The sequence below is a fragment of the Equus asinus genome, chromosome 21, assembly GCF_041296235.1.
Source record: "Equus asinus isolate D_3611 breed Donkey chromosome 21, EquAss-T2T_v2, whole genome shotgun sequence".
Lineage (NCBI taxonomy): Eukaryota > Metazoa > Chordata > Mammalia > Perissodactyla > Equidae > Equus > Equus asinus.
This window is the reverse complement of record NC_091810.1, coordinates 48,767,571-48,793,796: the sequence shown is the minus strand read 5'-3', so window position 1 is coordinate 48,793,796 and position 26,226 is coordinate 48,767,571. Positions and strand designations below refer to the sequence as shown.

General features: G+C 43.3%; 1 protein-coding gene across 2 annotated transcripts; it reads left to right on the top strand.

Moving 5' to 3' along the window:
* The first annotated feature begins 93 nt into the window (after positions 1 to 93).
* Positions 94 to 24,789, top strand: RBM5 (RNA binding motif protein 5). Of its 2 annotated transcripts, XM_070493589.1 has the most exons (26): positions 120 to 229; positions 954 to 1,145; positions 1,577 to 1,647; positions 3,267 to 3,432; positions 4,740 to 4,895; positions 8,802 to 8,871; positions 9,358 to 9,431; positions 11,908 to 11,991; positions 12,842 to 12,902; positions 13,373 to 13,438; positions 13,693 to 13,853; positions 14,253 to 14,350; positions 14,959 to 15,046; positions 15,230 to 15,307; positions 15,391 to 15,463; positions 16,381 to 16,466; positions 16,851 to 16,935; positions 17,148 to 17,239; positions 19,242 to 19,403; positions 19,856 to 20,005; positions 20,090 to 20,161; positions 20,797 to 20,976; positions 21,292 to 21,366; positions 22,875 to 22,972; positions 23,051 to 23,180; positions 24,143 to 24,789. In XM_070493589.1, the coding sequence occupies exons 3-26, from the start codon at positions 1,631 to 1,633 to the stop codon at positions 24,266 to 24,268; spliced, it is 2,448 nt and encodes an 815-aa protein (XP_070349690.1). In that variant the 5' UTR covers positions 120 to 229; positions 954 to 1,145; positions 1,577 to 1,630; the 3' UTR covers positions 24,269 to 24,789. The 2 variants fall into 2 exon arrangements, with proteins under 2 accessions (XP_014695963.1, XP_070349690.1); XM_014840477.3 differs by lacking the exon at positions 954 to 1,145 and having other exon boundaries at positions 94 to 229.
* Positions 24,790 to 26,226: the final 1,437 nt, after the last annotated feature.

Here is a 26,226-nt window from a genome sequence, read left to right as displayed (position 1 = left end):
GTGACAGGCAGCTCTAGCGACCACACTTCCCAGCAGCCCTCGCGCAGCCAGGAACCTTCGCGGATTGGACGCCTCCTCCGGAGCGGCCGGCGGGGGGAGGGCACAGGCGCGAGGTACAGTGGGTAGGAGACGGTCGTCGACGGAGGCGCCATTTTGTGAAGCGGCCGTAGTCTTTTGGAGATTCTGGGGTACGATACCGCTGCTTCTGCTACTTCGGTCCCTCCTGGGGGTAAGTACGACAGCCGTCCGTAATGACCGGCGGTTCTTGCTGTTGGGACAGGCCCTGTGGAGCTTCCCTGTCAGCCGCGGGAGGCGGCCGACAGCCCCAGCCGGGTCTCGAGAGGCTAAGCTACCGGAGGCGTTGAAGGGCCGCGCCCCTCCTAGCCACCGGCGCTGTCAGCGTTCAGAGGGCGTTTTCCCGCCCAGCCCCGGGCCCGCTTCTTTCGGGCTCTCAGTGTGCCCCTGCCGGGACGTGTTTCCGATTTCCCAGCCCAACTGAGCGCGGAGCCGTTGCCTGTCTCTCGGTTACTCCTTGGGGGCACCCCAGCGGTCTAGTCGCCATCGCCCCGCAGCTGCACCTGAATCCGCCCTCTCCGGAAGGCTGTTGGGTGAAGGCGGATCTGCGGGCTGGGAAGCTCTTGGGGGGCGGGAGGGCGTGTGCAGGGAGGAGGGGGAAGCGGGACGCCCGAGTCTGTCGCGCAGGCCGTGGCGCCGCCATCTCGGCCGCGACACCCCACGGAGGTGGGTCCAGGCTCTGCCCACGAGACGAGGGGCCGCATTTTCGATCTCCCCAGGGCCTTGTTTCTCTCAGATGGTTCTCTTCTGTTTATTAGTTCAGCAAATGTTCGTTGAGCTCCTGCTCCAGAACAGGCGCCAGGGATGACTGTAACTAGTTTCTCGGACCTCGCACGCATCTAACGCTTTCTAGCTGTGTGATGTTTTATCACCTCCAGGGCGCTGCGGGTCCAGGCTGGGCGCCTCAAGGGCCTGTGGTGGTCAGGACTGGCCCAAGACGTGGTGAGGGTTGTTACCGAGGAATTAAGTCGTGTTGAGGTTTGCTCTTGTCTGATGGAAAAGCTTTGGATCAGCCGTTGCGTTACAAATGGAGTAGATTTCAATCAGCTCAGCATCCCGGCTTCTGAAAGGTTTTAAATTTTTCATCAAATATTTTTGAATTTCATATTGCTCCTTGTGTTAATAAGGACACTGATTAATGTTGTGATGGTCACCTACCCCGTTGGAGTTGCTTTGCTTTAGAACACAGGGAGCTGATTGCAGTTCTCTCCTTTTTGCTTTGTAATTCTAAAGTAGGAGCAGGGAAGGAGTCTTTTGCTTGCATCCTTTTATGGGTTTGTTACTGAATATGGAATCTAATATTTTAAAGTATGCTTCCTCTTTCTGCTATGCTCATTGTTAACAAACGTTAGCATGATTTTAATGTTGACTGTTGGTCCCCACCTTAGATAATCACTATTAACAGTTTGATGAAATTCCAGCCTCAGTAGTCCCAGTTTACAGAACAATTGAATTAAGTGATCTCTCAGATTTGCAGCAACTAATCTCTCTTGTCTCCTAGGAAAACACAAAATTTGAACCTTTGGGAGCAGTGTGTTAGATCTTCAGTAGGACAATGGGTTCAGACAAACGGTAAGTTCCTGCTGTACACACCTTTGATCTCAGCATTTCATTAGGAACTGAACAATTTGTTAAAAATTGTTCATCAGACAAATATTTGAGTGTCTTTTTGTGCCAGCCATTACTATGAGTATCATGATCATCCTTGTTCTCAGAAGCATGTAGTTTAGAGAGAGAATTAAAGTACTGTGTGAACTGTGCTGTGATAAAGGAAGTTGAGGGTGCTGTTAGAACACATAGAAAGCATATGTTTCCCTGAAAACAGCCAGGAAAGCTTCCTGGAGAAAGCATTCTCTAAGGTGAAGCCTGAAGGGTAAGTAAGAACTCGACAAAGGAGGGCAGGGTGGTGTGGGTCACTGAGGGTTCCTCGTGTGGATAATAGCCTCTGCAGAAACCAGGAGATCATAAAGTCTGGCACTTTGCACAGTACCTGGCTGTAGTAAGTAATCAGTGAATACCAGTTCTTGTTATTGTCCCCTACATAGCAAGATGATCCAGATTTATAAAGCTGAAAAGGTTTGGATCATGAGTTACATGGGAAAAAAAGAAAAATTGCTGAAGAATTAGTGGAGAATTAGGATTAGAGTGTCTGGCTGCTGTGTCATCTGTGGATTCTCCCACTCAAACCATTTGATTTAAATATGTAACCTTTACTTATTTAGCCACCTACCTCCTTGGTATTGAGGCCAGTCGCAGTGATAGATTGAACTGGTGGTCCACAGGGACTCAGGAAATGGTTCGTGTCATGTGTCGTCGTTTTAATGCTGTCAGCAGTCTGTGATTCCAAATAACTTATTAAATTAACATTTAGCCTTTTAGATCTCTCATCCCCATAGTTCACATCATGAAATAGTCCTAGACTACTTGTTTCATTGGTTTCTTTTTACTAAACTTGTATACTCTAAATGAGGCCCTTATAAACCTTTCCTTTGTCTTGTCCTTACACGATAGTTTTGTAAATCTGGTAAACAGTTTATGAAAGAACAGTATCTGTGGTCAAACGACTTTAAGCCTCTTGTTTAGATTTTCCTGTGAAGCCCAGTGCTGCCCAGTAACCAAAAATAAACCAAATGTTATAGGAAATAGTGTTCTCTGATGGTGCTAGGTGGTTAACTAATTGGTTAACTGCCTGATGTAAAAAAGACTAATTGAACTCATCTAGGTTATTGGTCCATTTCCCAAGTAGTGTGATACCCTTGAGGAGTGAATGAGTAAGGAACCGCTTTCCTTTGAAATTGGGTGGAATGCTAATAATTACTTTCTTCCTATCTTTGATCACTAGATACCAATCAAGGATGAAAGGGGTGATGTGTAGACCACAGGCTTGGGAAAACACAGGATAAACTTGGACAACCTGACCCTTTTTCAAAAATATTAAACCCAAACATTTGATAGCTTTATTTTCAGATTTAACATCAATTCTTGAAAGTTATCTTTGCATTTAGGGATGTAGATGTCTTCCCAGTGGTTGTCTTTGTGAACTGGAATTTGGTGATAAGTATTAGGGGGTACATTAAGCTATTTGGATGTCTTATAAACTGAGCTGTGGGTGTGTGTGTTGCCAACCTTGTTTTCTAAAGGTACAAAATGTGATTTATTTGAGAGTAAATGAAAATTATTTTCCCTGGCAGAGTGAGTAGAACAGAACGTAGTGGAAGGTATGGTTCCATCATAGACAGGGATGACCGTGATGAGCGTGAATCCAGAAGCAGGCGGAGGGACTCAGATTACAAAAGATCTAGTGATGATCGGAGAGGTGATAGATACGACGACTACCGAGACTATGATAGTCCAGAGGTGAGTAACCAGCAACTGTATGGAGTTGTTAGAATTGTGAACTGTATGCACAAGACCTCCGAGATTCTTGAAATAAATATACCAACTGTGGAAATCTCTCCTCTTATTATATGTAAATTCTCTATTCTAAAATCTGTTAGATTGACTATAATCCTCAAAGACAAACTGAGCCTTATAGTAATAGAAATATTGGCCAAGGTTTACATAGGGCTCACCATGCACCAGGCAGTCTTTTGAGCACTTGACTTACATGAACTCAATTAGGTGCCTCTATAACCCTATAAGGTAGGTGTTATTCCTAATTTAAAGATGAAGCGGGGCCGGCCCCATTGCCCAGGGGTTAGGTTCGCATGCTCTACTTCAGCAGCCCAGGATTTCACAGGTTCAGATCCTGAGCACGGACCTAGCACTGCTCATCAAGCCATGCTGAGGTGGCATCCCACAGGCCACAACTAGAAGGACCTACAACTAAAAATACACAACTATGTACTGGGGGGCTTTAGGGAGAAAAAGGAAAAATAAAATCTTTAAAAATATATACAACTATGTACCAGGGGGCTTTGGGGAAAAGAAATAAAAATAAAAATCTTCGGGGGAAAAAAAGGATGAAGCAGTCGGGGTATAATACAGTCATATTATTAGTCATATTAGTGCCACATAACATTTCAGTCAATGACAGACTGCATATACAATAGTGGTCCCATGGGATAAGTGCCATATAGCTTAGTTGTGTAGTAGGCTATACCATCTAGGTTTGTGTAAATACATGCTAAGATGTTTGCACAGTGATGAAATCGCCTAATAACACATTTCTGAGAACATATGCTCGTTGTTAAGCGATGCACGACTGTAATATACTAGCCCTATGCCTCAGATGGTGTTTCTAAAAGTTGTAGTTCTAGTCATCTTAGCATAACTTTTTTCACTTTATTTATATGCTTACATAGCTTTGTTTAGAAGTAATTGTGCTGCCCATATAATTTTGCAGTTTTCCACTTTTTCCATGCAATAATATTCATATTGTAACAGGTAATAGTTGTCATTGAATTCATATTGTAACAGGTAATGGTATTTCATATTGTGTGTTGGTGCACTACACATTGTTAAACCATTCTTTCTGAACTAAATGATCATTGCCAGGTTTTTTGTTTGTTTGTTTTTTGCTGTTTTAGAAAACATTTCAGTGACCATCATCATGGAGTTCACCTGTGTCATCTCTGTTGTCCCTAAAGTTAAATTCCTAGGCCTGGATCAAAGGGTATAAATCCAGTGTGATTTTAATTGTAATTTTGTTTATTGTGAATCAGAGAGAACGTGAAAGAAGGAACAGTGATCGATCTGAAGATGGCTACCACTCAGATGGTGATTATGGCGAGCATGACTATAGGCATGACATCAGTGATGAGAGGGAAAGCAAGACCATCATGCTGCGCGGCCTTCCTATCACCATCACGGAGAGCGATGTAAGGGGAAACAGTAGTTCTAAGAAGCAGTCCAGTGGGCACAACAAACTTTGAGCTTCTCCCATTATTTCTCATGTCATTGTTTTATCTCAAGCTGATATCTTAGCTAGTGAAATATATTTCTGTCTTTAGGCTGGAGTTCTCTCAACTCAGTTCAGAGGTAAAGTACCATTTATATTTAGGCTTTGAAGCTCAATGTAGAGTTTTCAGAAGTTCCTTAATTGCAGGGAGCAGGTCTTGTTCCTGCAATAGCCTTTAGAAGGTAGTCAGTACATTTTTATTGAATTGGTTACTTATTTCGTGAGCGTGTATCAGTAAAAGCACTTTCTTCATCATCTTGCCACCGTTTGATTTGATGAAAATTATACTCTCCATCTCAGGGAAGCCTCTTGAAAAGGAAGGCCATTTCCTGGCTCCCAACTCTTCAGACTGGCCAACTAGGGCCTTGGTGTATGGTGCACTCCCTGATTTCCAGTGACTTCTCTGGCCCACACCCATTCCTTCCAACCATATCTACTCCCTGCTTCCCCTGCAGGCCACTGTGGACATGTCCATTGTTCTACCAGTGTGCCTTTTTCTGCTTGAAGGTTCCTTTATGTGAAGCCTTTCCTGATCTACCAGGCAGAATTTCTTCTTCCTTATTCTCTTCCCAAAGCACTGTATTCAGATATTCATGTAGCGCCTGTACTGTGGCTGTCAACATGCGTATCTCATCTCCCCCATAAGATCATAGATCTCTGAAAATAGGCTACTGTGTGAACTGATTGTCTCTGTGTCCCCAACCCTTGAATGCAGGAGGCTGCTCAGCCACTATTTTGGTGAAATGAATGCGAGATTTTGAAATATGTTATTAAAAGATGTAAATACACAGCATTGTGCCAGTATCTATTGTCCTGGAGTATTCAGAAACATATTCTGACTTATGTTTAGTGAATTTTAGACAAAGCTGAAGATAAGTATTGGGTTTACACAGCTTTGCCCTTCTAAACCCTGGAAGTGACAAATGTGAGATGGAATGTTAGAGTTAATAGTGGGTGATCATTCCATTATTTGTGATCCGCTGCACACCTGTTACACTATGTACTATGTTAGTTGCAACAGTGATGCAGAGCCATGGATCCTGCCTTGAAAATACTTATGGATGAATTGCTAAGATCAGCAGATGATGAAGACAATGTAGAGTATAAGGGATTGGTGTTAGAAGAGGTCCTTTGAAAGAGGTCCTGTGGAATGGCTCTGGAAGCTTCTTCAAGGGAGGTTGTTACTAGTGGAGGGTAGGGAAGGGCTCCAGGGAGATATTAGTTGCGCTGATTCTTGAGGAGTAGAAATGTTTTGGTCTGGTGGAGAACTGGGGGAAACGTATGGTAGACTGGCCCTCCGGGCAGGGGGATCACATGAGCAGACCTGGGAATAGAAAGATAATGAATGAATCTAGATAAGACCTTGCAGCCAGCTTGATTTAACTGAAATCAAAGGCTTTTAGCAGGAGAGAGGCAGATAGAAAGGTGCTGTTGGGGCCAGGTGCTGGAGTCTTTGAAAGCCCAGCTAAGTATAAAAGAAAGTTTACTGGGGGTTTTGCTGGTAGCAAAAGCTGTGCAGGTTAGAATGATGGAGGGAAAGAATGGTAGTGGGTAGACAGAGAAGGCAGAGTTGAGCTCAGGTAATGGCAGCAGTGGGCATGTGGAGTAGGGGTTGCAAGAGATGTTGCAGGAGTCAATTTAGGAAAGTTTGCTTGTTGATCAGATTGCCCCCTTGAGGAGTCTGTTAGGCCTGTGGCCCTGGGAGCCCGCAGAGGAAGTGGGTGGCATGGGGAGAATAGTGCCCTAGCTGACTTTTGGGGGCCTCCCTGCTGGTAATGAAACAAGATTGTAATGTTTCTGTGTTTCAGGCTTCTTCAGGGACAGCCGTGCCTACCATAAAAAAGCTGGTTTTCTAAGTAGAGTTTCTGAGTTTCCCAAATATTGTGTGATATCCTTAGAAAACGTAGTTATTGGGGGGCCGGCCCCCTGGCCTAGTGGTTAAGTTCGCATGCTCCGCTTCTGCGGCCCAGGGTTTCACCAGTTCGAAGCCTGGACACGGACATGGCACCGCTCGTCAAACTATGCTGAGGCGGCATCCCATATGCCACTAGAAGGACCCACAACTAAAAATACACAACTATGTACCGGGGGGCTTTGGGAGAAAAAAGAAAAATTTAAAAAATCCTTAAAAAAATAAAAAGAAAATGTAGTTATTGGGATCTTTAAAACATTTTAAAATTATAGTATTTAATTTTCTCCTGAACTTTAGTTTATAACTTTCGTTATTATTTACTTTTTCAGTTTAGTCTCCCCACTGATGTGAATTTCTTGGAGTAACTATCTTTAGTTAACTATGTTACTATGTATGTTACTGTATCACTGCTTTTATAGTTACTGTCTTTAGTTACTCTGGAGACTAATTTTTTAGTTACTATCTTACTAAGCATGAACCTGAGCCACATGGTCAGGTCTGGCTCAGTGTAGCCTTCTCAAACTCTTTGAAAAAATAGATACAGTCGATTCTCCTTATTGCACTGCAAAGTCGCTGCAAGTAGTGAACCGTCTCTCCTAGGGAAAATACAAAGCTAGGTTCCTGTGAGCCTCTGGTCACAACATTTTCATCAACAGATCAATACATAACCTCGTTTATTTGTACTACGTTTAAAGATATCTTATTTAATATATATTGTTGATTCATTAGCATTGAACTCAAAGTCAGCAGCAGTGTAACTCATGCCTGAATGAAGCTTATTTAACACATGTATTTTCTCTGTAAGGGACATCACATCCTTCTTGTGCTTAGGAATACTAGACAGCCCTTTAGCACTACCCTTGGAGAGCCGTTTTAAACAGTGAAATCAAGAAAAAGGACAAAATTGCGGAAAATGTGGCACTAAATAGACTGTAAAAAGGACACTTGTATACAGCGTGAAAGCTGAAACAAGGCAAAGCGTCACCTCAGCCAGGAACATGTGTATCATGCAACTCAAATCTTTCACTACTCTGCACATGTTCCCAAATAACCATAAAACTGCTTCAGGTTTTTATTTGGAGTTACAAATTTTAGTGAGTAGGCAATTTTGCAAATAACAGAATCTACAGATAATAAGGATCGACAGTATGTAATCCTGCAGCCTTTGCACATAATTATTGAAAGTTAGGGCCACTAAGAATTTCTGTTTCACAAATTTGGCCCTTTTTTTTTCCCTGGGAGTATTGCTTCCTGGTATGATTGATAAAGAGACTAATATATTTATTTTTATCATGACTTTTTGCAGTAAGTGTTTGGTCTGACATCAGTAACAAACGTTCAGCCAGAATTCTTTCTTCTAGGCCCAATTAATGTTTATTTTGATTTGTTAGGAACCCAAGAATGTTATGAGCTTTGTTAATTTTCACCATTAATATAAATATAAGAAAATTCTTTCTTAAGATGTGCAGAAAATGATTCTCATGAGGGAATTCTTCGTTTTTTGGCTGTTGATTCTTGATCGTGTATTTCAGAGGACGGTGACACACCCTCTGCCGCTTAAATCTCATTTTCTCTCTGGTTCTTTAGAACAAATGACAGCGAGATTAGCCTAAAGGAAGGAGGCTTGAGGAACAGCATGCCATGAGCAAGACTGTATATCATAACATAAATAGTTGTACCTGAGGGAAATTCTCAGGCAGCATATAAAGAGTGCCTTCAAGGCTGTTATAATACATTAATTTCCATGAGAAGTGTTCCTTCTTTTATTCCATTTTTAGAATAATTGCATTTTGATGTTAGAAGTTAAAAACTTTGCTAATTAAGCAGTTGATGTAATCCCCAGTCCTTGAACTTTCTTTGGTATGGAGTAGTTTGTGGCTGAAGCTTTAACTAAATGTGTGATACCCTATGCAGATTCGAGAAATGATGGAATCCTTTGAAGGCCCTCAGCCTGCGGATGTGAGGCTGATGAAGAGGAAAACAGGTGAGAGCTTACTTAGTTCCTGCTGTTCTGGTTCTCTTCCCCATTCCCACCTCAGTCCCTAAAGAACATCCTGATACCCCCAGTCTTCAAGCACATGAATTCAGAATGAAAGGTTTGCCATGGCTAAGGAATGTGACTCTTTGAAAACGATGTTAGAGAGCATCTGAGGACCTTTTTAAAAACTTTGTTTTTAGGGGCTTTTTTTCCTTCGGTAAGTAGTGATTATAAACTCCTTGTTTGACTGTTTGTAGTCGGTTGCATGGTTACTTTTTAAGCGTGGAATCAAATCGAGTGGCGTTTAGTTCAGGCGGCTTGGTTCCTTGCCATGGCAAAGTATCAAGAAGATCCCCAAGTCAAGTCACATTTGTAAAGCTGCTTCCCAATTGGCTTTGTCACGCAGTGTTGAAGCAGTGGGAGAGAGATTCACCTGTTATAAAGGAACTGACTAACACAAGTATCCCGTCTATATCTGAATGCTGTCTCTAGGTGTAAGCCGTGGTTTCGCCTTCGTGGAGTTTTATCACTTGCAAGATGCTACCAGCTGGATGGAAGCCAATCAGGTTGCTTCACTCACCAAGTCTAGATATTCATGAAAATGGAACAAGTCTGTACAATTAAAAAAATAAAAAAGGTTGAAGGAGTGGTTTGTTCCAAAGGAGTGACTTTAAAAAAAGAAAAGCTTTGTATATATTAAAATTGATATTGCTAGAATAAATATAGTACCAAGGACTGCATTACAGAATTTGCTCTGCCTTTAAACATGGCTACATGGCAGGGCTTTGTTAACCACAGAATACCTGCCTGGTAATTACCAAAACATCTTGAATAGTCCCTTTTTCCCTACCTGATGATATTCCTATTCATTCTGTCCATTGAGAGTAATCTTAGAATATCCAACTCTCGATTTGACGGTGAAAAGAATATAATAGAAGTCTGCTACAGGCATTATATGAGTAATTTCTTATTTCTGCTTGGAGACCACAAGCCTGGAGGCGTAACTGCTCATTGGGTCTTCAAGGACTATTTAAGGACCTCGTGGAATTTATGAACAAGAAGTCTGATGAGATTAGCCTGGGAGCTGGTGTCCTGCTGCTGTCTAATCTAATTAGAGTGGCATTAACATTCTAATCTCCCTGAGAATGCCTTTTATAGTCTGTTCAAAGCAAATCATTGATGGTTCTTTGATGTGGCATTGACTGAAGTGTTCTACAGTTTGTCAAGATAATGTTCAGTGCTTGACACTTAAATAACATTTTTTGCCAGAACTCCAAAGCACAGTATCAAATGCCTTAATTAAGTGCATTCTGGGAAATTTGCTTAACTCATTATGTTGCTTTTCAACAGTATTTTATGATTTGTCACCCATAAATAAGAGTTATACTCTGATTGATAATATATGGCCATTTGTAACAAGTCTCACTAATGAGGGTGTCATTTTGATTGAATGATTTGTTAGATTTTTTAAGCCTCTCTTTTTCTTAACCCAGAGGTGGCAGCCTAATCTTATAAAAGTAGATCTTCATTCATTTCATACCATGGACACCATCCTAGTAAATTCAGAACATAAACTTCATGTGAATCCACTTTCTTGATGTGACAGCATCTTTTGATGCAGTGGATGTATCAGAATGACTTGCCTGGGAGTTTAAAACTCCTAAGAAATTAAAACCTGTAAGACATTTAAAAAAATCTCCACAATTTTAATGTATACAAAGCTATGTTAATGTGTAATACTTCATTACAGTTCAAATTCACTCCAGAAATAAAAGGCCAATAGGATTAGGGACTTAGTGGTAGTTTGGAGTCTCCCCCAGCGCACATCCCTCTGAGTGGGATGATCTGTTGACATATATCCCAACTTATTTATTTTTACTTCTGTACAACACAGTGAGTGGATGGCCCTTCAGCACTTTCCCTCCTGGCCAGACATGCAGTCTTGCTTTTAGATATTGCAGAAACAACATTCACAGCATGTCTTAACTCTTACAAGATTCGCAAGAACCAAATTGCTCAACAGTATGTATGGTTAGAGGGGTTAGACTCCTTTAAAAATTCTGGATGTCTAACATCCTACTTAAATCTGTTGTGATAGTGTCAGAACACCCCACTCCCTTTCCCTTCCTCCCAAATAAAAAGAAAAAGAGAAGGTGCTCTTGTTAAATGAAGGCTCTTTAGGGGTAATTGCTGGGTATACTTTTGGCTAGACTGACTGAGCTCAGAGTTTTGACCTTTTAAAATTAAGTTCCTTTTAGTCACATGGTTGACTTAAAGGATGAAGTGGTGTGAGAACATTTACGAACTTTTCCTGCCCCCCTGAAGAAACTTCATTGGCCTCCTGGTTACTCATCTTGAAGAGAGTACCATGTATTTCAGTGAAAAACACATCTGTCACCTAGGACATTACATGGTTGCAGTTGACAGGAAGAAATCTCATTTAGCTGTTTTAGAGTTGATGGCATTCAGAATAGTCCCTCCTGAGAAAGAGTTGTAACCAGATTCCCTTTAAAAATCGGTTCCCCTCCCCTTGTCCCCCAAAGGACACATCCTGAAGCAAGAGTTTGGGAGAAGGGGAAATATAAAGGCTTTTACTTTGCGTAAGGATGGGGGACTGGGGGAAAAGTGAAGCGAAGCCCAAGGACACCATGCTAAGGGCTAAAGCAGGAGACAACCTCAGAACTGGGAGAGTTGTGTCTTCTGCTTTTTGAAATAGACTGTCACTCTCAGGCAGCCTATCAATGCTGAATGTTAGGACTTCTGTCTCTGCTGGAGACACGGCCTGGCCTGGTGCATGTCAGCGTTTAGTGTTTGGCAGCTTTCTCAGCACTCCCTGACTCCGTTTACCTTTACTCCGCATCCCATTCTCTTACTGCCTATCTGAAGGATTGGATGGGCAGAGTATAGGTGGCGGTGGTTGGTCCTCCCCGTATGTTGTCCATTTAATTCCAGAGCACTGATTTTTCCGAAGTGTGCTCTGCCCTGGGAAAATGGACACATGTTCCTCACAATGGGAATAACTAATTACTTCTTTTTTTACAGAAAAAGTTGGTGATTCAAGGAAAGCACATTGCAATGCATTATAGCAACCCCAGACCTAAGTTTGAAGATTGGCTTTGTAACAAGGTAAGCATGTGTTCTTTTCAAATATATAAAACTCCTTCAAGGTTTTGTTGTTTTCTATTTGTTTATTTCATCTTCCACACAAGGAAACTAGTTAAGTACACAATCACCAGCTTTTATCATAAGGTGATTTTCATGCTTTGTGACTTTCTTTGGGTCCTCCTGTATAGGTATTAGAGAACAGAATCCCTAGAACATTAGAGATTTTATTTAAGATCCAGGTTCTAAACCCAGTGTTTCAATTAAGATAATAAGTTTGTTTCACTTTACTGTTTCTTGAATTCTAGAGCTCTCATCTTTTCACAGTCTCTTAATTACATTAACAAATATCTTTGTGACCCTGCTCAAGTTATATGGTGTCTTTTATGGTCCTGTCAGCAATGCAGCCTTTTGAACTTGGGTGTTGCCATTGACATTTTGGGAGTACTCAAAATCTTTCTTCTTCATGTGTCCCATGTCCAGTAGGGGACTGGACAGTATTCCATTTACTTTGTGTTTGTATGGAGTGGTCCATATAGTGCTCTTCTGACATAAGGAAGAACTTTGCCAGTGGCTTGCTGTAGGGATTTTGGGTGAACTGAAACTTTTCTCCAACTTGATAAAAATAAAATTCTACTTCAAAATGCATCAAGATTTGTTTTTCTTGGAAGAATTCACATAGTGGAGCATTCTGAATTTTTAGTGGTGCATTCTGAATTTTTAGGTGAATACATCTTGGATACATGATATCACTTTCTGCATTTCTATGTAGCTTGCTGGGACTTGCCCATGGCCCTGTTGCCCCAACCTGCATTGTTACTTGTAAGCCTGGCCTGCTGTGAGAAATAATTACAGAGAAAATTTTTTTTTCCAGTGCTGCCTGAACAATTTCAGGAAAAGACTAAAATGCTTCCGATGTGGAGCGGACAAGTTTGGTAAGCCCAGATTCAGCTGTTTGGAATATGCATTAAAACCTAACTAAATAAGTTGTCTGTGAACATGAGGGAAAATATAGATTGTAGGACATTTAAACAGGTAACTTGTATATTTTCCTTAAATCTTCTTTAGGTTGGATAAATGCTGCTGATGATTATGAGAGTGCAGAGTTCTTTTATTTTCCAAAATTAAGTTCGCTTGCCTGACTTGCATTCTGCCTCTCTTTTCTTTAGTCCAAAGGTAATGTCAGTCCTCCACGGGCCCAATTTTTGCATCCCACATTTATCATGTCAAAATTAATGAGGTTTTACTATAGCCACAAATAGTTGAAAAAGAAAAAAATTCACTACTACATTTACTTAGAATTAAAACTTTGGGATTTGAATGTATTCCTTTACTGAAAATACTCTGGTTTGTCGTTTGTTCGTCTTTAGTTACCTAGTCTCTCTCGCTCCTTCCCTTCTTACAGACTCTGAACAGGAAGTGCCCCCTGGAACCACAGAATCAGTTCAGTCTGTGGATTACTACTGTGATAGTAAGTTCAAGGATAATCTTTTGGCTTTTATGTTAGAAGTTAACCTCAGTTGGAAGTTTTTGTTCTCTTACCCTTTTTTAATAAGCAGCAGCAGCTTCAGGTTGTCCCATAAAAGATTGAATCTTCTCCATGTCAAAGTGAAAGATACACTAGGAACCTCCCAAAATGGATTTGTTTGTTTGTACTTTAACCTGCCTTGGAAAGCATTGGTGGTGGCAATGCATACATATGTCATTTGTCTCATTCACCCTCAGCAATCATACTTCGAAACATAGCTCCACACACTGTGGTGGATTCCATCATGACAGCGCTGTCTCCCTACGCATCCTTAGCTGTCAATAACATTCGCCTCATAAAAGACAAACAGACTCAGCAGAACAGAGGCTTCGCATTTGTGCAGCTATCTTCTGCAATGGTGAGATGCTCATTGAATCTTTCCTTTTAAAAGAAACTGAGGCACATGTGGTTCATCCAGTTGTAATACTATCTGAAAAGCTCCTGGAACCCAAAGTTCAAGACTACATGATGACAGTTATTGCAGTGCTAAATTACAGACTGATTACTTCAGTTAGTGGTAAAAATAGTGCGTCTATATATATAATGTAGATAACTGGCAGAACTGAAGTTTGAGCCATGGTTTAGTTCTACTTTCATGCCCTGGAGGAAAGAGGGATATTTTTCGTCAAGGTTTCATATCTGCAGAAAATAATGAATTACTGGTCTTTTTTAATAGTTCTGTTTCTTTGAATGGGATAGGTAGTAGGAAGAGATTTTTAATTATATGAAAAAGTTGTTTGTTCACATTCTTCCTCAGGATGCTTCTCAGTTGCTTCAGATATTACAGAGTCTACATCCTCCCTTGAAAATTGATGGCAAAACTATTGGAGTTGATTTTGCAAAAAGTGCCAGAAAGTGAGTGGCTTCCTTGTCCTTATTTCAAACCATTGCATTTGCATCCAGGGATGCTTTGCTAACTATACCCTAAGCCCATGTTCTCTATGCTGAGACACTATCCTTCTTGGTTGCCAAGGCCAGGAGGGAGACAGTTGTCTCCTCTTAGAGTTTATTCTCTCCTGTCCTCAGTAACCAGTTGCCAGAAAACTTCAGAGCAGGACAAAGGCAGACATGGCAGATGGGTTGAGAATATGTGCTATGCAGACTGTTTCAAGATAGTACAAACCCACCTGGAAATGATCCGTTCCTTAGAGAACAGCATTCTAATAGCTTCGTGTATATAGAGCTTCAATCTAGCTATATGAATTTCCCATTTCTAATATTGCTCATCCAACAGACACCTTAGTAGATGGCAGGGTACAAAGTAGACCAGTGATACTACAGGAACACTTACCAACTGAGGAATTTGCTTATAAAGACCCCTCCCCACTCTGAAATGTGGCCTTGCCGGCATTCGAGACCTCCCAACAAAGGCTGTAGTGAATTGCTATTTCCTTGGCAGAGTGGGAGCGCTGATTGGGAGCGTATTGAGATAGAATCACATAACTGGGTCTTTGTGGTTTCAGAGACTTGGTCCTCCCAGATGGTAACCGCGTCAGCGCCTTCTCTGTGGCTAGTACAGCCATTGCTGCCGCTCAGTGGTCATCCACCCAGGTAAGATGGAGGATCTTTTTGCCCAAAGTAGTGTCGTGGTGTTGCCCAAATTCCCAGAAGTGACCTAGTCTGTAGTACTTGTCTTAGAAGCTTTCTAAAATGTTTTTAGGGAATATTCATGGCTTCTTTCCTTGATGTCCGCTAAGTTTGTCCCTGTTTCCTCTTTCTTTTAACATTTTGTAGTCTCAGAGTGGAGAAGGAGGCAGTGTTGACTACAGTTACCTACAGCCAGGCCAGGATGGCTATGCCCAGTATGCTCAGGTAGGTAGATTTGACCATCATCCAACGTCTAGTCCTCAGAGTATGTCTGAGAATAGCAGCTTTAACGGTGGACTTTCTTTCAGTACTCACAGGATTACCAACAGTTTTATCAGCAACAAGCTGGAGGATTGGAATCTGATGCATCATCTGCATCAGGTTAGTAGACTTCATCTCCCTTTTATCTTTTGCTTAAGCAACCATCATTGAAGAGCTATAACTAGATGTTCTAACTAGACCGAAAGCTACTAGTCCATCTCCCTGCAAGACTGAGGGGGTCACATTCAGGGTTGTCACCATGTGCCTAAGGATTTGAGGAAGATTAGGTTGCTCGTGTACACTGAGAGCTGATAACAACCTTTTAGAGACCGTATCGTGATCAATGTTCATCTTTGGAATTCAACTCTGTATTTCCCCTCTCTGTGTTGTTAGGAATTGTGGGTGCCCAGGTAGATTCAGGTGAGCAGAGAGGGTGTGGCCCTAGAGTCAGGTGCCCAGACATCAATCAGAAGGGTCACTATAAGAAGCGTTTGTGGGTCGGCCCAGTGACACAGCAGTTAAGTTCTCACGTTCTGCTTCAGCGGCCCAGGGTTCACCAGTTCGGATCCTGTGTGCAGACATGGCCCTGCTCGTCCCACATATAAAGTAGAGGAAGATGGGCACGGATGTTAGCTCAGGGCCAGTCTTCCTCAGCAAAAAGAGGAGGATTGGAAGCAGATGTTAGCTCAGGGCTAATCTTCCTCCAAAAAAAAAAAAAAAAAAGAAGAAGGCTTTGCTTTAGTTTTTGGTCCAGAATGATAAGAACCTTATAGCTAAATCTTTTCTCAACCCCAGAGCAGATCTGGATTCTTTCTTCCCTTTGTTCTTAGTCATTATACAAAATGTTTAACTTTGTGTGTCATATTCTAGTAGGGTTATAAATATGAACATGTTAGAGGTTCGGGGTGCTTAGTGGGAATGAGGTTATTAAGAACTGACATATACAAAACAGAAGGCTAGATTGGACATTACAGATTAAGGGGTTTGGTTTGGAGTTCAGTGCCTTGGCTCTTCCTAATCCCTGTGTTTACCATCAGGCACAGCGGTGACCACCACCTCGGCAGCTGTAGTGTCCCAGAGTCCCCAGCTGTATAATCAAACCTCCAATCCACCTGGCTCTCCGGTAACCTGTCGTCCTACATACAGAACTGGTGACTGTTGGGGGAGCCTTGTTTTGCTGTACAAGTATTATCCTTTCCTGCTGTGTGAATCAGGATTGAATAATACACATTCCAACCTTACTTCTCTCTGTCTGATAGTATTAGGTAATAAAATAACTTTGCGTATGTATTTTAAGATTCCCAACAGGGTATATTTATACTTTGTGCATGCTTCCACTTGACCGGTAGGAAGGAAGTTGTCAGTATATGTCTTGCTCAAGGCTTGCCTTAGACGGTTGCTACAGTGTATCTGTCAAGGGAGCCCTTCCTACTGGATGATTGCAGTGATTTAGTTCTCTTAAGAGGCTTTACAGTTGAAATTATATTGAAGGTGCTGTTCTTTGCAGACTGAGGAAGCACAGCCTAGCACTAGCACAAGTACACAGGCCCCAGCCGCTTCCCCCACTGGTGTAGTTCCTGGTACCAAATATGGTAAGCCAAACCTCATGGGGCTGTTGACAGTTGGAAGGTCCTAGTTGTTGTCTTTGTTTAATAAGAATTCCTCTCCCTTTGTGGGTGTCAGAGGGACACTTGGGGATGTGAGAGAAGAACACCATTAAGGCCAGCTGCATCTCGGTGGCTTAGAATTTGAAGTGAAGCCAGTTTCCTACCTGGAATGACTGTGCTGGATTTTGTTTTTGCAGCAGTGCCTGACACGTCCACTTACCAGTATGATGAATCTTCAGGATATTATTATGACCCGACAACAGGGCTGTACTATGACCCCAACTCGCAGGTAAGTGTACTGTTTTCCTCAGTTTTACTAGAAATATCTTAATTTCACTTAGTCCATTTATGAGGCATGAAATGAAATATCCCCTGCAAAGAAACACGTAACCCAGATTAGTTTTTTAACCTCTTTAAAACCACCAAGATGTAATTTTTATTTAGGATTTAAATTTTTATTTTAAGGTTAAAAAAATGTTTTGAGGTATAATGTACATATATATGCATGAAACTGAAGTGTGCAGTCCTTTGAATGTGTACATGTATATACAATCCGTATACCAGCACTGAGATGAGAGAGAACATTCCTAGCACACTGAAAGTTTCCTCATGCACCTTGCCGGTCAGTACCCTCCCCCTTCAGTAGCCATTATTCTGACTTCTGTTACCGTGCATTATTTTGTCAAGTTAAAATTTATAGGTGGCTGTTAACCTTTATATAAAGACCTAGATAGAAATTTTAAATGGTGATTTTTTTTCTTATGTATTCTCTTTTTTTAATTGAGATGGCATTCATAGTGTTGTGCAGCCATCACCGCTATCTAATTCCAGAACATTTTCATCACTCCAAAAGAAACTCTTTACCCATTAAGCACTCACTCCCTAGTCTCTTCATTCCAGCAACCACTGTCTCTATGGATTTGCCTGTTCTAGACATGTCATATAAATGGAATCAGATAAAATGTGACCTTTTTGGAGCCGGCCCTGTGGCCGAGTGGTTAAGTTTGTGCACAGCGCTTCGGCGGCCCAGGTTTCGCCAGTTTGGATTCTCGGTGTGGACATGGCACCACTCATCAAGCCATGCTAAGGCGGCATCCCACATGCCACAACTAGAGGGACCCACAACTAAAAATATACAACTATGTACTGAGGGGCTTTGGGGAGAATTAAAAAAGAAAAAAAAAGATTGGCAACAGATGTTAGCTCAGATGCCAATCTTTAAAAAAAAAAAGTGACCTTTTATGTCCAGCTTCTTTTACTTAGCATCCCTGTATATTCTTGAGGGTAGAAATTAGCAGATCTGTGGAGTGATGTTTTATTTTTGGTGGTGCATATAACTTTTAAAGAGGAAAAGCAACTTTAACACTCCATAAATAAACAACCATTTATGGCCAGGAGCTGTGTGTATAGAATAGTAAAGCAAGTGCTTCTAACAGGAACTTAGCATTGAGAGCTTGTGGTTTCTGAGTAAGGTGTGAAGCTGTGTAGGACCTGCCTGAGCAGGCTGAGCCTCTGTGTGGTTCTTCCACTTCTCTCATTTGTGAAGTCTGACCATTACCTAGGAGGTTCTCCTTGGTGACCATAGAAGCTGTGACTCCTGTGTCTGTGACCCACACCATCTTCTCCCGAAAAGACATAACAGACAGTGTCTCCTGAGTCCCTGTTGACCAGGCAGAGTGAGTGACTGGGGCATAAAAAAGAGACATAGGTGCTACCTGTCCTCTGTTGCAGTTCTTTCCACATACTTCAGATCGGGTTCCTTCACCCGTCATCTCCTTCCACGCTGTCAAGCTAGCATTTTACAACCCTTATTTGGTTTCCTGGGTGTCCAAAGGGTTGTGTGTGGTTGAACCTGATGATGAACTTCTAACTGGTTGTCATGGAGGATGTATGAGTAAAAGCTCCTCCTGAGCCACCTGTTCTTGTTCTGGTCCCTTGGTTTGTATAAATGGTCTGTCTGTGGAAAGGAGTAGAACACACTGCTCTTTGGATGCCCTCCAGTCCCGGGGATTCAATTAATGGGAACTAGACTCTTGAGAAGAAACTGTATTCTACTTTTGCCTAAGAAGTTTTGCACCTTTTCTGTGGCTGGCTCATCATTCTTACTTACACCAAGGTGTACAGTAGCTCCTCTCTGGTAAGGAAATATTAGTGGTCCACAACATGTTTTATGTTTGTGTGTTTGGGTTTTTTTGACAAAACAACTTCGACTTGCCTTTTTGACAAAATATTCCTTTAAGTTACTGGTTTGACATAGCAGAAAGTCTGCATTAATTGTTTGTTTTTTCTAGTACTACTACAATTCTTTAACTCAGCAGTACCTTTACTGGGATGGAGAGAAAGAGACCTATGTGCCAGCTGCAGAGTCTAGCTCTCACCAGCAGACAGGCCTACCTCCTGCAAAAGAGGGGAAGGAAAAGAAGGAGAAACCCAAGAGCAAAACAGCCCAGCAGGTGAGAACATGACCCAGCCAGGGGGACCCATATGTCTCTGTGGGGTATTGGGCTTAATTTTTAGTCTTTTGGGGGTTGTGGCATTTATGCCAGCTTTACTTGGATTCTTAAAAACTGGCCTGCATATCTTATTTACATTAAGTTCATAGGGCATTTTGCAATTTTTTAGTGTTAGCATGCATTGACTGTCTGTCAGTTGCCTAATATACTTAGGGAAAAAGAAATCCTGGAAGACTCACAGGCTTTCAAACAGTATTTATTAATGACTTTCGTTGTATGCAGTGGCATCTCATGAAGATACTAATAGGTAGAAGTAAACGCAGAGGGGGTTTTGTTGCGGAACGTGTGGTTGAGATAAGACCCTTAAGGGCTTACTGTCACAGCTCAGGGAGACTAAGTGTTTTCAAGTCCTTCTATCTAAATGTTTTTTTGTGGTGGTTGTTTGACATTAGATTGCCAAAGACATGGAACGCTGGGCTAAGAGTTTAAACAAGCAGAAAGAAAATTTTAAAAACAGCTTTCAACCTGTTAATTCCTTGAGGGAAGAAGAAAGAAGAGAATCTGCTGCAGCAGATGCTGGCTTTGCTCTCTTTGAGAAGAAGGTAACAGTAGCAGGAATAGTCGTATTTCATAAGGAAAACTTAAGTAAAACTTGAGGCTTATGACTTACTCTCTCTGTTTCCCAGGGAGCCTTGGCTGAGAGACAGCAGCTCATTCCAGAACTGGTACGAAATGGAGACGAGGAGAATCCCCTCAAAGTAAGGAAGTTACCACCAGTGTTTGAAAGATCATAGCTGTGGTTTCTGTCTCAGTTTGAATCTCGTCTGCGTATTAACTAATGTGATTCCTACTTAAAACTGGATGTGGTCACTGTCAGTGGGTATTTGGAGCAGCTTCTGCACATAGAATCCATGTTCAGGGCTTTATTTTCCCTGTGTGAGAGAAGGTGAGATGGAGTAGTGAATGAAGCCTGAATTCTTAAGCTCAGTAATTGAGTTTCATTGCGTTTGTAAATAAAGAGTTTTAACGATCTGGAAAGAGAAAGTTAAGACAAGAAAAAACATATTTTACTTGATAGATACTGATCTGGATGGGCCATTACTCTGATCTGTTGTATTTGGGGTTTTCATGCGTGGTCAGTGGTTTGAAAACAGCCATCCCGGAACTTTCTGGCCACAGGAAGTTGGTACCAGGAGGCTGTCAGATCCAGCATTTGAGGACCTGACTGCTCCATAGAGGCGGATGAAATGCAATTCATTACTTCATTACTAAAGTATGACAGAGTAATGAGAGTTCTCTCACATCTTGGATTAGGCGTTACTTTATCCAGATACATGACGTCACTACCTTTTTCTTGTACGTTTCTAATGACACACCCTCCTTTTGTCCCCAGAGGGGTCTGGTTGCTGCTTACAGTGGTGACAGTGACAATGAGGAGGAGCTGGTGGAGAGACTTGAGAGTGAGGAAGAGAAGCTGGCTGACTGGAAGAAGATGGCCTGCCTGCTCTGCCGGCGCCAGTTCCCAAACAGAGACGCCTTGGTCAGGCACCAGCAGCTCTCAGACCTACACAAGGTGGCCATGCTTCTCTGAGCTGATCTGAGGTGGGGAGGGGAGGCAGTGAGACAGGGCAACAGTGCAAGTGCCCTGACAGTAGTGAACACCTGTATTGAATGATTACCTTTTAGAAGATGGTTCCTGATTAGATAGTCTGTCCAGATTATGAAGGAGAAAGGGGCATGGCAGCTCCATATACACCAGGCTCTGGTTTTCATGCCATACTATCGAATTAGGCTTTGGCTCTTAGAATACATAGATATTGATCATGTTATGACATTTCAATTTGGGATGGTCTGAATTCTCACTGTGTCTGTAAAATCTCTTGTTTAGCAAAACATGGACATCTACCGACGATCCAGGCTGAGCGAGCAGGAGCTGGAAGCCTTGGAGCTGAGGGAGAGAGAGGTGAATGAGGGTCAATGTGCGACTAGAAAGAGATTTGGGGATATTTGCGTTTAGCTTTTATTTATAGCACTTAGTTCCAGGTCCCAAGGGCAGGGTAGGATTTGTTACACACTTGTCACTGGGCCATTGTGGCTCATGTAGACTGGACCCTTGCTATATGTGCTTTGTGGACCCCACACTGTCCCTTTATGAGAGTGTACAGACAGAAGCACACCCTCAAGACTGCCCACAAGTCCTGAATGCCAAATACTGGCTGGTGAACTACACTGGATTTTAGGAAGGGAGGTTGATCTTGTTTGGCCTGGCCAGGGAAGCCTTCAAGGGTAATGACGGAGGCTTCAAATTAGGCCCAGGGGACAGCAGGGCGTAAGAAGATTGCAGGTGATATGGAAGGAAGCAGTGGGCAGGGCAGGACAGATCAGGGCGTGGGGTGAAGGCAGAAGAAGACTGAGGCCAGTAGTGTGCAGGCAGATAGTTTGATGAGGCGGGTTGATGACCAGTCAAGCAGGGTTTTAAATATAAATAGAGGCCTATGGGTTAGAAACGAGGGGCCGGCCCCGTGGTCGAGTGGTTGGGTTTGCGCGCTCTGCTCCAGCAGCCCAGAGTTTTGCTGGTTCAGATCCTGGGCATGAACCTAGCACTACTCATCAGGCCATGCTGAGGCGGCATCCCACATAGCACAACCAGAAGGACCTGCAACTAGAATATACAACTGAGTACTGGGGGGCTTTGGGGAGAAGAAGAAGAAGAAAAAAAGAAATGAACCAATGGGCAAGTTACTGGACATTTCCCACCCCAAGATAATTCTGAGGTATCTGTAGGGCTTTTGCTTTCCTGTTTTTTTCCACTGTTTATGGTCCCAGCTCCCCAGGGACTGCTGAACACGTCTCTGGAAGCCTCCTTGGTGCTGTCTGTCCCTGGAGGTGGGCCTGTCCAAATACCGAAGGGGAAGAGCAGCTCCCTCCTCTACCTCTAGGACCTTGACAGTCTGTACCCATGGCCCTGCAGGCTGGTTGAAGCCTGGACCCCTGAGGGGCCGGCCTGGTGGCATAGCAGTGAAGTTCACACATTGCACTTTTGTGAGCCAGGGTTTGCAGATTCGGATGCTGGGTGCAGACCTACACACTGCTTATCAAGCCATGCTGTGTCAGGCGTCCCACTTAGAAAATAGAGGAAGTTGGCACAGATGTTAGCTCAGAGCCAATCTTCCTCACCAAAAGAAAGAAAAAAGAGCTTGACAAGTAGCGGCTCATTAAATAAAACTGCTTGATGGAGACATAGTTCTGCCCTAGGTTCTGCACACGATTCATCTCTGCCAACCTGCCATTTTCACTATGACTAAGTGGAGTGAGGGGGAAGAAGGGCATTTGGCATTTCAGACCACTCTAAAAGGCCAAGCTCCAGATTTAAAAAAATACTTGAGGTGATAATCTTGAAGTATAGGCACATTAACCAGTGTTACAGGTTGCAGTCTGAATATCTCTAGCGGTGTTTATTCTCCCATGTAGATGAAATACCGAGATCGAGCCGCAGAAAGACGGGAGAAGTACGGCATTCCAGAACCTCCAGAGCCAAAGCGCAAGAAGCAGTTTGATGCTGGCACTGTGTATGTGTTGTGCACATTTTCCACTTCGTTAGCTGGGGCTCTGGCTGTTTTAAGTAACTGTGTGTTTGCCACTGGCAGGAATTACGAGCAGCCCACCAAAGATGGCATTGACCACAGTAACATTGGCAACAAGATGCTGCAGGCCATGGGTTGGCGGGAAGGCTCAGGTTTGGGAAGAAAGTGTCAAGGCATCACGGCCCCCATTGAGGTAAGCAGTAGGATTGGGCTTCAGGGGCTTTGCAGGTTTATTCCAGGGGTGAAATGAGATGAGATCAAAGTGCCCGAGGGCGCAGGACCCAGGGGCACCTTACCTTACCACAAAGGGCACTCTCCTTGGCCAGATCACATTGCCACCACCCAGTGGGAGTCTTGTTCCCTGCCTCCCTCCCGTATTTCACCCCCCTTTTAAGATGTCAATTGAAAGGAATGTCTATGGCACCCCACTTGATTTTTCTGGTTTTTAGGTTTCTTTAGGTAAAACCTATTTTCTCCTAAGGACTGTGTATTTTTGTGTCCTTTGTTATAAACAAACCTTACTTAACACCAACTCAGACCCATGTAGCCTAGATTGGGTTTTTTAAAAGATACTGTGCTTTAATTTTCTAAGCGATTTTGGTTATGTATAAAAAGATAACAGTAGGATTTTCGTCCATGATAAGAAATCTTTTAGTTGGTCAGAGTCCAGATTGAGATATAATCCCAGCATCAGAGGCCCCGCACCCACTGGCCTTCTAGACAAGAGCACTGCCAGTGATTTTTTCCTCTCTGGCCTGGGAACACAGCTTAAGACAGACTCTTAAAGATCGTGTTTATCCTCTGCAAGCAAGTTCTGCTGACACATTGGGCTGTGCTGCTGTGATCTGTGCCCGTGATTACCATGCCTTTCCTGGGCTTCAGTGGAGTGCTTTGGGCTCTTACTAGGCAGGAATGCTTGCTGAGCAGGCCTTGGGCAAGGGGCAGGCTCCGTCTGCCTGTCTTCCTTAGCCCATTTTATTCCTTCAGTCCTTAAACCTGGTCCAGGTCTCCAGTATAGAAATCCGTGTCTTCATATAAAACTTCTTCTCTTCTGTCTTCTGATGGGTGGTCCTGCTCAGCAGGGGCTGGATAAGAGGGAGTGGGAACAATCCACACCCCGCCTGCTGGCTGCTGACAGTGGTTTTGTTCCTCCAGGCTCAAGTCCGGCTAAAAGGAGCTGGCCTAGGAGCCAAAGGCAGCGCATACGGACTGTCTGGTGCAGACTCCTACAAAGATGCTGTCCGGAAGGCTATGTTTGCCCGGTTCACTGAGATGGAGTGATACTCAGAGAGAGAGAAGAGAGAGATGAGGAGGAGCTCCACAGGGCACAAGGCATGGCCCATCTCCTGAATTCACTCTTAACCACCTGTCTCTTTAAGGGCATGCCTTGTGCTGTTAATAGTTTTTAGGGTGAACCACTTCATTCTGCAAGGTTCTCCCACTTAAAGGAGTTCCCCTTATATGAGTTGTCTAGTGAATGGCCTTCCTTCCTGCCAGAGGGCTTGTGAGCTGGCCGAGGGGACAGTGGGTCTTTTATACTCCGGTGTACATAGTGTAATGTAGTGTGTTTTACATGTGTAGCCTATGTTGTGGTCCATCAGCCCCTCACATTCCTAGGGGGTGTTGAGATGCCCTAGGTGGTATGTGACACCAAAGCCACCTCTCTGTTGTTGTTGTGCTGTCTTTTCTTGGCAAAAGCCTTGTGTATATTTGTATATTACACATTTGTACAGAATTTTGGAAGATTTTCAGTCTAGTTGCCAAATCTGGCTCCTTTACAAAAGAAATACCTTAAAAAATGAGTGTCTGTGTCTCTTTCTTCTTGAGTGACTGGGTGGATAGAGCGTGTCTGAGCTGGTGATGAGATAAGTGTGTTAAAAGTTATTTATGGGGGCCAGCCCAGTGGCACAGCTGTTAAGTTTGCACGTTCCACTTCAGCAGCCCACGGTTTGCCGGTTCAGATCCCAGGTGCAGACATGGCACCGCTCGGCACACCATGCTGTGGTAGGTGTCCCACATTTAAAGTAGAGGAAGATGGGCGCGGATGTTAGCTCAGAGCCAGTCTTCCTCAGCAAAGAGAGGAGGATTGGCAGCAGTTAGCTCAGGGTTAATCTTCCTCAAAAAAATAAATAAATAAATAAAAGTTATTGATACATAGTATTCTATGCTATTTTTCTTACTCCAGTCACATTCAGATCTTTAAGCTCAAGAGTTTAATAATATGTTTTAAAACTCTTCATGGAAACCAGTCATAACCAAGTTGCTTTTTCTACTTCCCTCTAATTTCTAAAGACCACAGTGAGTGTGAGCACTTGTGCTTCTCCAGTTTTCACAGACTGTATTCCAGATGAGCAGGGGTAGGGATGTTACCCCAGGGAAGAACCTCCCTGCTTTTGGCCATGACACAGTTGACACCTGGTCCACCCTCTCCTGAGGTGGAGGAACTGAAGAGGCCATCTCTTTCCCCCTGCAGCACTCCACTTCTGTCCCCTCAGTTGCTGAGGAGGTGCTTGGGGACATTGCACGGTTTTCTATTCTAAATAGTGTCATCACTTTGGCCAGCAAGACCTGCTTGACAAGGGCAGGAAGTGTGCCTGGGTCTGCGGCTGCTCTCGGACTAGGTGAGGGGTTGATGGGGCACCCACGCTGCAGTCTGGCTGCACTGAGTGCCTGGGCTCCATGTGCAGCCTGTAGTCATTGAAGGGGGACTTGTTCTTACAGCTAGAACTCCGCAACTTTTGTGGATGGTCACATTTTCTTATTTTCGGGGGCCTGGCCCTTAAAAAATTGGGATAGGGGGCTGCCTCGGTGGCACAGCAAAGTTCGCACGTTCTGCTTCTCGGCGGCCTGGGATTCACCGGTTCAGATCCCGAGTGCAGACATTGTACCGCTTGGCAAAAGCCATGCTGTGGTAGGCGTCCCACATAGAAAGTAGAGGAAGATAGGCACGGATGTTAGCTCAGGCCCAGTCTTCTTCATCAAAAAGAGGAGGATTGGCGGCAGATGTTAGCTCAGGGCTAATCTTCCTCAAAAATTTTTAAAAAATTGGGATGGAAAGTACTCAGGAGCAGCTTTCAAGCTGGGCCTTCACCCCAGCCTCCCAGGGAAGTGTTTTGGAGAAAGTCACTGATCCTAATCCCAGCTTTGCTAAGGAGATGTGGAGGCAAATGCAGAAGTCCCCAAGTCTGGGCTTCTGTGGGAACTGGTTAGGTTTGGGAACCTCACAAATGGCCCAACCA